The following is a 12,565-nucleotide window of genomic DNA, read 5'->3' on the forward strand; positions in this document are numbered from 1 at the left end:
AAATTTGCCCTCTCCAGCAGTGTATTTTATCTAAGTGGAGTGGATGCATTTCCCTTTTCTGAAGGGCCACTGCTTGCTGGAGCCCAGAAAAGGGGAAAATCTACACACCCAGCCTTCTCACTTTTTTTCCTCATTGGGAAAACCTCTGTAAAATTCAATGTCAACTTCAACACATGTGGTCTGCAGAAATCAGTGGGAAACTAAGGCAGTCTGCTGCTCCAAAAGCCAAAGGCTAATTGCAGCCCTACATAGGAAACAAGAAATATACTTATCATCATTGCAGAGCTCTGATCATAAATCTGTGACGAGGTCTGCATTGGGGAGAATATTTTTAACAGCGATTGGAGTGCATTGTAGTCCGGTGGCCTGCTAGATACAACAGTTGGCAGAAAATAATGAAACTGATCTTTGCTGCTGCAAAGTTACATTGAGCTGCAGGAAACACAGGAGGCGGGTGTTAGGGAGAATTCTCAGAAATGTGCTAATTCCCTCCACCTTAGAGACAGACCCCCAGCAACTTCCTTCCACCTTAGAGACAGACCCCCAGCAACTTCCTTCCACCTTAGAGACAGAGCCCCAGCAACTTTGCTGGATTTTGAGGACTTGATTTTTTTAACCTGGAGAGAGTGAGACCCTTTTTCTCACTCTCTCATGTATTTTACTGTGATTTTGTACACTGTGTTTCTTTTGGTCTTGGAGTCTGACAAACTCCATAGGCATCATCTTTTACATTGTGTCACACAGCACCTTCAGTGCAGTGGCACAGGGAAGTCTTTCTGATTTCCCAAAGGTTTAAATGCTTTCTCTGGGATCAACTACTGTTTCCTAGAGCAGTAAAGTGAAATTGACTTAGCACACACTATCTTACAATAGGGTGCTGGAGGGGTTACCTAGTATCCCCTTTGTCTAGCTTCTCATGTAACATTTTTTATGTTACCCTTTCTCACTGAATGGCTGGTGGCAGTGGTTTTGTTTTAACTTCCATGGTGTGCCTTTACAGAGGACTGCGTTTACAGCTGCAGTAAAGCACCTAAGGGTGCCATTTTTGTCAAAATGGCCACAGTCTTCTTTTTTCGCCATTTCTTTGTGGAAAGTTCCTTCATGAGATTTACTCTGCACGCCAAACCAGGTTTGATCCCATTGTTTGCTTTGCCTTTGGCGGGATTCACGAGTGAAGCCCGCCTCTGGCTCCAGGGTGTCTGGGGTAGGCAGGAAGTGAGGGAGGAGCCCGAAACTCCCTGTGCCTAGTCTCCTAGGAGACCCAAATGCACTCTGTGGTGATTGGCTGGCTGACTGTCCGGCAAGGACAGCCACCCTGCTGGGTGACTGACAGGTAGGCTGGAATGAATGGGAGAGAACTGAATAAAAGAAACGTTTTTTGGCTTGGAAGGCAGAGTTGACCACTGGATGAAGGAACCGAAGAAGAACTTGAGGACGTCTGCTGCAACTCCTGGAACGTTGGTTTGCCCGGTGAAGCCTTGCTGCTGAGCTGAAACTCCAAATTTGTATCGACAGAAAAGCCCCTGCAAGGACGACTTCTCCCTTTGAGTTGGTGGGACCAATCAACTCCAAAGTAAGTCATCTCGACATCCATCTCGGAGCCAGTTGAGTTTCCACAGAGTTGCTGCTGGAAACCGTTTTGCCAGGTAGAGGAACAGCAGATTGTGTACGTTGCTTTTAAGCTGACCTAGAGCTCCAGGAAGATCCTCCGTACTCCCAGGAAGCAGGACTGACCGAGCCTGAGCCCCCTCAAAAGAGTGCGAGACCCCAGAAGCAATGAAAGTCCATCTCAACAGCCAGGAACTGAAGTGCTGCTATTTGCCGTAGTCACGAGGAGCTGAAACACTGAACAGCCATTGAATTGAAGATTGCTGGTTGCGAGCGGTGACCGTCCCATTGCAGTACAGGAGTCCCCAGAAGTCCTCCCTCTTGTCCCCACGACTGAGGCCCAGGAACAGTGATATCTGCAGAGCTGCACAGGAACAGAAGTCATCTCCTGCACTTTTCTTCATTCAGAAGGTACTGTAAAGTCTGAGAGAACTTACCTCTTACTGTAGAGTTGCTTGTATCTGAAAGTATTTGCCTGCTTAAGAATATTTGTGGTCTCTTGTTTCTTCTAAATAATCTTTTCCTTTGACTTATTACTATATGATTCTAAATGCAGCAGTGATATATTAATGTCCCCAGCACCCTAGCAATTGAAGTCACCTCAGGGTGTAGGTAGTGTCTGTGGGCCATCCCAAAAGTGTATCTACTGATTTAGAGATATTAAGAGCGTGTATTTCATGAAGTGTATGTGAGTGTTACTGATATATTGCTCTCTTCTGAAGAAGGCTTATTCTAACTGACTGATAAATAAATTAATAATTGTTTATTCAAGAAACCTTGAGTGTAAGAGTTTATTTGAATACTTGCAACTGTAAATCTCTGTGTAACTCCACTACAGCTCACATTGACCCCTCTTGAGATAAGCCTGGCTGCTCAACACGCTACCAAAACTGCGTAGTACAAGCTTATAGCAAAGGTTGGGTTGCCTATACCTGTAGTCAGAGTTGTTTGTAGTGTTCCCAGAGAGTACTGCATACAAACTTTGCCTAACAGCGGGGGGTACCGGGGTCGAAGAAGTGGCCACCTCATTTGACTGATGACCCATCTCAATAAATCAACATGTATTTGTAACTGAACAAATTCATTCTAGGCTGTATCTAATTAAGGCAGTAAAAAACAAATATATATTTGGTTTTATGAGCAGAAAGTGTATGTTTTTTATCCCATGGTATAAAGAATTCAGTCAATAACAAGTTGTACTTATTTTAAAAGTCCATTTCAGTACAGATATCTGCAAATCGTATAAAATCCATACATTTTTCAAAACTAACAACAATGTTTTACTGCAATGTACATCATTATCAGGATACATCATATGTTCAGTAGTGAGCATGAACAACTCAGATTATGAAGTACAGTTCTCACTTAGTAGTAATGCTCTCTCTTATTATATAACATACATGAAGTGTTAGCATATGATATCATTTCACCATGCAATATCATTGCTCGTGTGACAAAAGCATTTAATCCTACGATGTATGCAATTTACTATACAATATGTATACTTCCTTTTACCAGGTATACATTTGAGTACATTACATGTGTTGTTTTTGTAACAGACATATACATAGGAAATACTGAACTTTGTCCATTATGGACTGTCATATATGTGGACGATCTGTCTAACTTTATGCACTCAACAAGGCTTGTCATCTTATTCTGGATTTGCTTTTCATGGATTTCCTTAAATCCCAAGGAGCAACAGAATCCCGCCACTGAATACGTCATGAAGAATCTCGTCTCTACGGTACTTGGCCTCTTCATAGCAGGCACAGAAACAGTCAGCACGACAATCAAGCATGGCCTACTACTACTCTTGAAGTACCCTGCAGTACAAGGTAACCTTTACTTAAGGTCATTATCTACTAGAATTGCCTTCACTAATGACTTCAATTCTTCTAAAGAGGTTTCGGAAACAACATTGGGCCTATTTTGCTGAATGCTACCACTTGAAAACAATTGGCGGTTGCATTCCATGTGTCCATATCCTTGCTCATCTCCTTCTGAGTGGGGCAGCCTCATCAGGAAAGTCAGAGGCATGCTTCCTCCCTCTACCGCAGCAGTACTTTTGGGAAGTCTGCCTACTTCCTACTGTTCTCTTTGCAACCCTTTACTATTTGCCGCTGGCTGCCACTTGGTATAGGAATGAATAAAAAATAAATTGTACATTGGCAATAAGAGTTGTGTTTAACTAGATTTTGTTTCAGGGAGTAAATGAGGAATGTGAATATATTAAGACAAATGGGGTTAATATTTGTTTTTGTAATTAAAGTCTGTTAGAGCCTTTTCAAGGATGCCATTACAAAAAAGTAACATTAATTAAAAAACTTTTAGAAAGTTGGGAAATGTCAGTCAATTCCTCTTCTCAACTAAATCAACTTATTTGCGCAAGGCTATGACATACCTCTTGGTGGGACATTTTGCACTCCCACTTAATAGTCAAGATCCCAAATCTCTGACAGACAAAATGATATACATATATAGTTTCAACTTGATCCCCATAGGAAATAGTGGAAAATCCCAATGAGGTGCAGGGTGTTCTAACATTTGAGCCAGAGAAGAAAATGACACTTTGAAGCTACATTAGGAAGAGGCAGGGTTAGAGCAGCATTTCCCCAGAATGCATTGCACCTGTGTGCATTTAGGAGAGTACGAGGACATGATATTTAAGGTCGACATTTGTCATAACATACCTCTATTAGATGTACAGTGATGATGTGAAACTGACGGTTTGGTAGGCCTTTGCAGGACCCCTTGCCCAGGCTCTCCAAACGCATATGGAGAAACCCTGCTTTTAAGCCATAGGTTGAGGAAAACAAGGAGAATTCACCAGGAATAGGCTGGCCGCAGAATTGTGCACACGACTTCTGAAGGCTTTCTTGAGGATTCCACTCCAGGAGAATAGGACGAAGCATGCCCGATCTTCTTCCAGCTGGCACATGTACCATTGAAAGCTGACCCGGTCCATTTACAGCCAGGTATTTGGCATCTGTCTCCAATACTCATACAGAAACTTGAAGAATTTCATGGCATGTATTTTCTTCCATGGACCTTAATAATGCATAATATGCTCCTATCATAAATGGTTCTCATCCGACACAATAGACTAATTCTACAGTTGTTGTTCTTTTTTGCTCTTCAATTGAGTATCTGCTTTTTTAAAACTCTTTGTATTTCACACTTTGCACTGGACCTGGAATAGGAATATGTCTTGTTGCCCTTGATGGCCTACCTTCCCCATTGATCACTCCGAAGTGAAGCCTTTTATCCCAACCAAACGATCACCCGTAATTCAGGGAATTCCAGTTTGTGTCGAATAAGATCACTAGTTCTAGTGAGTTGGTCCATTGGCATCGTTAATCTGTTTTGGATTGAGCATGAAGAAAAGTTGTGCGGGGTTCAGTTCATATAAGAGACCACCTAGAGATGAAACTGAACACTTTCTTTATGCGAAATAAGATAAGAAAAATATTTGACTCTTTCTGAGCAACAAAACTAACTAGGATTGACCGAAGAAAATGGCGATGTGAGATAGGCAGAATGGCTGCTGCTGTGAAGTGTAGTTGCACATTTGCACTTTAGTTCTTGGATCATGTGAGAGACTTGGATTAATTGTTGGTCTACATTCCTGCATGCTGTTTAGAAAGGCTATTATGTTGGTTGTTTTTTATATTTTTATTAATTATAAAACACTTGAAAAAAAAGAAGGCATAGCACGTTCACTCTCTGTGGTCTCTTGCTTTGCCTGGAGTATTTCAGAATTCAATATTCTTTTTTCACCAATCTATAACGAGGTAGATTTTGGACTGTTTTTGTTTTGCCTGAATAGAAGGACATTTTCTTGATACATAAGGACACATTACCAATAACCCAACAGAATAAAAGTGATATATGAATACAAAATTGAACTTTAATTCTTTTTTTTTTTAAAACTCTTTACTTCTCATTTCCAACAAGGTACAATAAAAATAGAATGAACATTTCAGGTCATTGAATTGCAAAATACAGAACAGAAGAAAATAAATTGAAACAAAGATCTAACCCATAACCCCGTAACACACCATATGAAAATGAAGACTAACCTAAAACTTTAATTCTTATCCGAACATAACAGGTGATATAGCAGCTTCTGTTGTTAAAGTGAAGAAAACTCATGTTGACATTCAATCAATAAATAAATAAAAAACAAAGCTTGTTTTGATGAAATAATGCACAAAATTAAGTGGGCACCAGAAAGATATCTGCAATATGTGTGTTGCCTTTCCATCCCATGTACCATCTCATTTTTCTTATGACAGAAAAGATCCATTCAGAGATTGATTCTGTGATTGGCCGAGACCGCATCCCATGCGCTGAGGACAGGAGCAAGATGCCATACACAGATGCCGTGATCCACGAGATCCAGCGATTCCTGGACATTATTCCATTTGGACTCCCACACATGGTGATGCGCGACACCAAGTTCAGAGGGTTCTCATTGTGCAAGGTATTTACTTGAATGATCCCCATAAGCCTAGATGTGGATTTGAAGACAATGCTTCTAAGCAATGAGCCAAGAAAACAATACAGATCTGAAAGAGCCCCTAAATTATCCATAATGCACTAAGGCTGTCTTTTTCTCTGAGCAAAAGCACATTAGTTTAGACTTCAGGCAAACTGGTCCTTCAGCCAATTTTAATCTGGATTTCTCTTTCCAATATTCGTTTAAATTGAAATTTAGGAGAAGCGATCATACAAAAATAATTTACTTTCATACATCAAGTGCTCTACTTCAGTGGTTAATATCTTGTTTCATAATGTGAGCTTTTTTCTGGATACATGCAACCAATGTGTTGCCTATGAACACATATGTGGAGATAAAAAGAGAAAGATACGAGGAAAAGAGAATTTTAGAAATGTGTAAGTGTAAGAATGAACTCTGTACATGTCTTCTAAAACAAAGCTGTATTTGTTGTCTTGCAAAAGTTGCAATGATATTTAATGTAAGTGAGATGGATGGATGGCTGTGCCTGCAACAAATGTCTGCATTTTTACCAACTGGGCAACCATGTGCCTACCCTGTAGAATTCGACACTCCTGGGACTTAGCATTCTTGTGTGAAGTTGTTTGCATTATTCTCCACCCATCCTTCTTAGTAGGAGGTTAAGGTGGTGGGGAGAGGAAAGCAATCTAGGGTAAAATGTATTTATGTAATTTTTTTATTGGAGATATTTAACCCGCCAACTGCAAACACAGTCGCATAATAGCGCCTCTACAGCGACGGGAAGGGGCCGCGGAAATCCAGTATATCTCAGGCTTTTGAAAGATCCAGAAGAAATTCGAAAGACTTTCAATATAAAAAATGACTTCACTGAGGAGGAGGAAACACAGGTGCGCAAAGAGAACCAGTGGTGTGAAGAAAAATGAAAACTGGTTACTGGCAATGTTAAGACAGTGTAAAGATTGCTCCAACACTAGGTGCACTGCTGTTGATAATTGTTAATATTAGATGTGGCAGCAAATAATGTGTTTTCCAGAAGGACATTATTCCATTGCATGTGTAACTTTGACTCCATATTAAATCCCAAAGCTGTTTTTACCAATGTAAAAAAGATTCGAAGAGTTGGGTGTGAAGGAAAAGACACGGCAGAAGAGCAAAGAAGAAATAAGTGGAGGATCAGCGGAAAAACTCAGTGCGGTTCACACGGGGCCCTATAGGAACACATCCGTAGTCGTACTACATACTCTAATGGTTCCGAATTTCAGATAAGTCACGTTAATAAGTCAAAGAAGGGGTTCTTGGTTTGAGTTGAAAGGCTTTCCTAAAGACTGAGTTCTGAGTTTTTTCTAGAACTGCAAGTGATCAACAACAGATATGATGGCCGTGCTGAGATATTTCACAGAGGGAAATACCTGTAATGTTAAGGGTTTTACCACTACATTTTATTTTCATGTGTGATGCATCTTGTTCTCAGGGAACAAGCCTAAGTCAAGCGAGGTATCACTTAAACGTGTGTCGAAGGTACACTGGACCTTTGTTCCAGAAGCCCTTCTGCAATAGGCAGACAGTTTTGAAGTTGCCGCGAGTTGTGTCTTGGGGCAATGCAGGCCAATTAAGAGCAGGTGTAGTATGATCAAAGGGTAAAGGCCCAGGATCAATCTGGAAGCCTTATTTTGGGAGTTCTGTAACTGCTGAATCACTACACAGAAGGCTTTTACAATAGTATAGGCATGACAACGTCATTGTTGATGTCACTGGAAGTCTCTGAGTTGTGTTTAAAAGAGTAAGAATGTGCCTAAATACACACAAAGGGGTGGCAGATAGGCATATGTACTTGCTAATTGAACTGGCTTAGTCCACTCCCACGTTCTCGGTAAAAGGTTTTTCTTACATTGTTTAAACCAGCCATAACTTTGGTGGTGTTTGGTAAACATGCCGCAATGCACCGATCCCAAAGGTTGCCAGGCTTAACCACACAGATGATTCCTATGAGGTTTAAATGTGTATGTGGTTGTCTGTTCTCTTGATAGCCTTCTCTCTTGGGTTGATAACATTATGTATAAAATAGTGATACCTTATAAAACTAAGACAATTTTGTCATATAGAGCAAACATGTTTGCCTTTGAGCTAATTTGTATGCACATGCCAACAATTGCTTAGTGGTTCAGAACTGGAGGTGACTTCCACGGATGGCTAGTGGGTCTTGCTGTGGCATGCATGAAGGTTGGCAGAAATAGCCTGCTTCACTCTCACATTAGAGGTTAAGAAAAAGGTGGTTCTTAATCATTGAGCCTGGTTTCCGAGCACACAGCTGGAGACCCAATAATAGTCGCCTAATGAACCTTGGATCTTGAAAACTCTTTTTGAATCACCGGCATAGGTCTGGAAGATGGAAGAATGAGGTCTGATGATATTGGCCAGTGGCCATAGAGAGTGGAAAGGAACTCTGTAGAACCCTGCAATGCAAAGAGGTAGAGTCCAAAGAAAAGGGCCCTATGTGGTCTGAATTTCTCTGATGGAGAGGGACGAAGTGATGTAATCCAGGAGAGCCCCAGATACACCAAAGAAGGGTTTGGGGTGATTGAGGAGGTTGGCATCCAGCAACCTAAGGAGTTCCTCCCTAATATAGTGCAGAGTAGATACTTTCCTTGCTGGTCTGAACCCAGACTGATGGCCAGGTAGAAGTTTCAAGTGCTCCAATAGTTTTTGGGCGACACATTTTGAATTATCTTTCCCAGAAAGGGGCTTGTGGTAATAGCGAGATTATTTTCCGGGACAGTGGGTTCATCATTCACTTTCTTAACTAGAGGAGGCACTCTTGTTTTCTGTAGACAATTAGGGAAGGCTTTGTATTGGAGGGATCTGTTGACCAAAGCTGTTATGGGAGGTGACAAACTGGTGACACTGGCATGGTAAGGATCAAACTGGTATTCTCTTGACAAACGAGTTCAGATTCCAAAGTAGGCTTGAAGGTTGAGACGTAGGCTGTAGTCTCATAGTCGGAAACCAAGGGGGCTTCCGATCTGAACATGCCCTATATGCTCCAGTTGCTACTTACATCTTTTCTATAAGAAGGATGAGAGGGAATCAGAAATTACCTGAGAGGTGATTGGAGTGGATAGTCATTTGTTAGGGATTATAAAAAAATCGAAAAATCTCAGCAAATGTGTTACAAGACCCCCTGATGGGATTGTGAAGGAGAGCTATTTTCCCTTAGATGGATGAATCCATGAAAGCTAACGTGGAATGTAAGGCATACTTTATATCTTCCTGTTCCTTGGACTTGAACCAATGTTGTTTGTGTGCTCTAAGTTACCTTTTGAAAATAGCTACTTCAAAGCCAAACCAATGGTTTGCTTTGGAAGGGGTTTCACTTTTTTTCTTTGAGGTGAGAAAGTCGATGGACCAAGTGAGCTCTAGAGAAAGTCACAAAAATGTTGGGGAGCCCCTCTACCGAGAACAAACAAAGCCAAATAAAATTTTCTTTGGGAAGGTGCCCACTTGGGATGGTCTTCTATCATGTTTTAGCACACTGTACCTTTCACAGAAGAGAAATAGTCATTTGCCTATCAGTCTGGTCCCACCCACTTAGGCAGTCAGGCACCGAAATGCTAGGCAATTCTCCTCTGAACAAGACTACCAACACCCTAAGTAACCCAGGATAATCATGGCCTTCAGTACGAGGTTGCCGGTTACCGGCCTGTGCTTCCGGTGGGTTGCCAGCAACCTCCTATTACTGTTACTGCTGCCTGACATCCTGGCATTACCGGGATATCACAGGTGGCGGTATGGTACTTTCCCATTCCCATGGAGTCCGATGGGTCAGGCCTGCCGGTTGTTTAGTGCTCCTACCGGCAGACTTGCAGTGAGCTGGTCTGGAAAAGATGCTGGTAATTTGTTGCAAGCACCTTTACTTCTGTACCGGCTCACTTGTGACGAGGCCCCAGACTCCGTGATCACTGGTCCCCCAGAGAGGCTCAGGTACACCTCACCGAGGAGACCCAACAAGGCTGAAACATGTGTCTAGGGTTGCTGATGGTACTCTTGTTCACAGGCTTGCCTAGCATTTTGGTGCAGGACTGCCCTTGTGGATGGGACGAAACTGATATGCAAATGGATATTTCTCTTCTGTGAAGGGTGCAGGGAGCTAAATTGTGGCTGTAGACCCTCTGTGATTGGAAGAAATTCCGTAGAAGAGGGTATTTGACCCATGTTCGTTCTCTGTAGAGGTGCTCCCACACCATTGTTTAAGCTGCAGAGACAGGTCAGCAACAATCAAATCAACAGAGCCTGTGTAGACTGAAGAACAATTATAGTTTTTGGGGAACAAAACTTGTTTTAATTGCGCATGAGTCCAAGTAAGAAGTAACCCAAGTCAGTGGGAGGAGGAGGGGTAGAAGATAACTATTTGGCTAATATTGATTGCAAGAGACAGTCATCAGACCTAGGGAGATGGCTAAGCATGAAAGATGGGCTGGTGGGTGATATCAGAGGCATCTGTTGAAGGCCTCTTTGAAATTGATATTGTCAGGTTTCACACGCTAAGGATATCTCACTCAATCCATTAGGGTATTTCTTTGCCTTCAACCGTAAAGAAACATACAAGGTAGATCTTCATGAAGGGGCATGTAGCAATAAAGTTTGCTTTTAGTCATAAGTTTATTGAAAGCAAAGGTTTCTTTTTGTGGCGGATTATATCTCCACATTTTTTACTGCTAAATACCAACCAATAATTGAGGTTTTATGTGTCAGGTGGCGTCAGCCATTTTAGAAATGCCACTAGGAATTTCATAAAAGAAATTGATAAGTCTTGTACAATCTTCATATTGTGCAGTTCAAAAATGTTGGCATCAGAGAGTAGGCAGGCGAGATTCTTCTCTACTCCTGAATATGTGCGTGCTGTGTTTGTATGTGCGCAACGCAATTTTCGAGGGGCGTTCCTTCATTTGCATGGGCCTAATTGATGGGGCAATCCCATTTCCCTTGCACATTTCTGCGGTTACAGAACCATATGCGCAGACATCCAAGTCTTTGGCATTTGAGCCTCCAAGGACGTGACAACCATCCACAGAGAAGTCTGTGAGTACCTTTTCATGGCCCACTTGCAATTATTACGCATCGTTCACCCTCCCATGTACTGTATGAACGGCAGGAGCCGTACTGACAGCATCATCGTGGGTCAAAGCCCCCTTTTCTCTATAAATGATTCAGGATGGCTCTGGGTTGCTGCAGGTGAGCCTAGGAATGGATCTTTCCTTTCATTAATTAATGTGCAGCAATGGTTGGACCTGGATCTGTCTCTTTGCCGGTGAGTGACTCTTCAATCAGCTAACTGTGTGCATATAATGATAATGATTTGTTAATTATGTAGCGCTCCCGACTAAGCACTGTGCATAGAACATATTTACATAAATTAATCTTTGAAACGGAGGTTGGTACTCCTTTATCGACCTTGGAAGGATCAAAGATTGAGTTGGCCTTGGCGGAATTCAAACTGCGACCTAGATCGCAGCAGTGAGTGGTCAACCCTCTGAGCTATCTTATCAGAAATATAATGGAATTTCTATTTAAGGGTTCCAAGCTGTACACTAGTCATGCACAAGTGTACACTGTAGTGACAGTGGCTTGCAGACAGTAAAAGGACTATGAGAAGTAAAGAAAAATGTAAATATTAGATGTGGAAGGCCCAGAGTAGGGACATTTAAATCAGCATAATAAGTGGATTAGAGATGCATTAGAGAACCACTGATGGTAGGGGAGATTTAGAAAATTAAGCACTATAGTTTAAAGATAACAAGAACTTCAGCAGAATCTGTAGAAGTGAGAAATTTGACAGAGAGGATTGGAATTGTATGTGCTCATAAAGAGATCTGCGTTGAAAAGTGGCATGGGTCCAAATTAGGGCGAGTATGTGGCTTGGAATGTATGTGCAATGAAAGACAGAGGCATCTGACTTCCAGATGTAGGTAGCCCTTTGTGGACGCTAACCCTGGGCCTTGCAGTATAACTTTGTCTAATATTAATCTCCAGTCAGAATTTCTGGTCAGCAGTGAAATTGAGAGAGAACATTGCATAGAGTGGCGGGAACAAAGTGTACATATTGATGAAGGAGTCCAGATGTATATGCTTAAAGCTTAGTTCAAAAGCACTATTACATTGTTGAGCTCTTTGTGGAAGACTGTTACGGGTGGGGCTGGGATGAACATGTGTTTCACTTTTTTGTCACTGTTCTGACTTACATGATCATTCAGTACACAGTTGACGAATATCAAGATGGCTTAAACTCATATGTTAAATTCATTTCTGATGTTCCTGTTTATTTTTCAGGGGACTGAAGTGTATGCTGTGTTAAGCTCTGTACTCCAGGATCCAACACAATTTGAAAACCCAGAACAGTTCAACCCAGGACATTTCTTGGATGAAAATGGATGTTTTAAGAAGAACGAATCCTTTATGCCTTTCTCTGCAGGTAGATAT

At 41.7% G+C, this 12,565-nt stretch overlaps 1 protein-coding gene across 1 annotated transcript in view; it reads left to right on the top strand.

Annotated features, from left to right (window-relative positions):
* Positions 1-12,565, top strand: part of LOC138520912 (cytochrome P450 2A13-like) — a 63,204-nt gene that overhangs the window by 34,511 nt on the left and 16,128 nt on the right. The window contains exons 6-8 of the mRNA XM_069633339.1: positions 3,305-3,446; positions 5,907-6,094; positions 12,416-12,557. Of these exons, the coding sequence (XP_069489440.1) occupies positions 3,305-3,446; positions 5,907-6,094; positions 12,416-12,557 (472 nt within the window). The remainder of the gene's footprint in view (positions 1-3,304; positions 3,447-5,906; positions 6,095-12,415; positions 12,558-12,565) is intronic.

The sequence above is a fragment of the Ambystoma mexicanum genome, chromosome 13 (genome assembly GCF_040938575.1).
Source record: "Ambystoma mexicanum isolate Mex_15411 chromosome 13, UKY_AmexF1_1, whole genome shotgun sequence".
NCBI classification, from domain to species: domain Eukaryota; kingdom Metazoa; phylum Chordata; class Amphibia; order Caudata; family Ambystomatidae; genus Ambystoma; species Ambystoma mexicanum.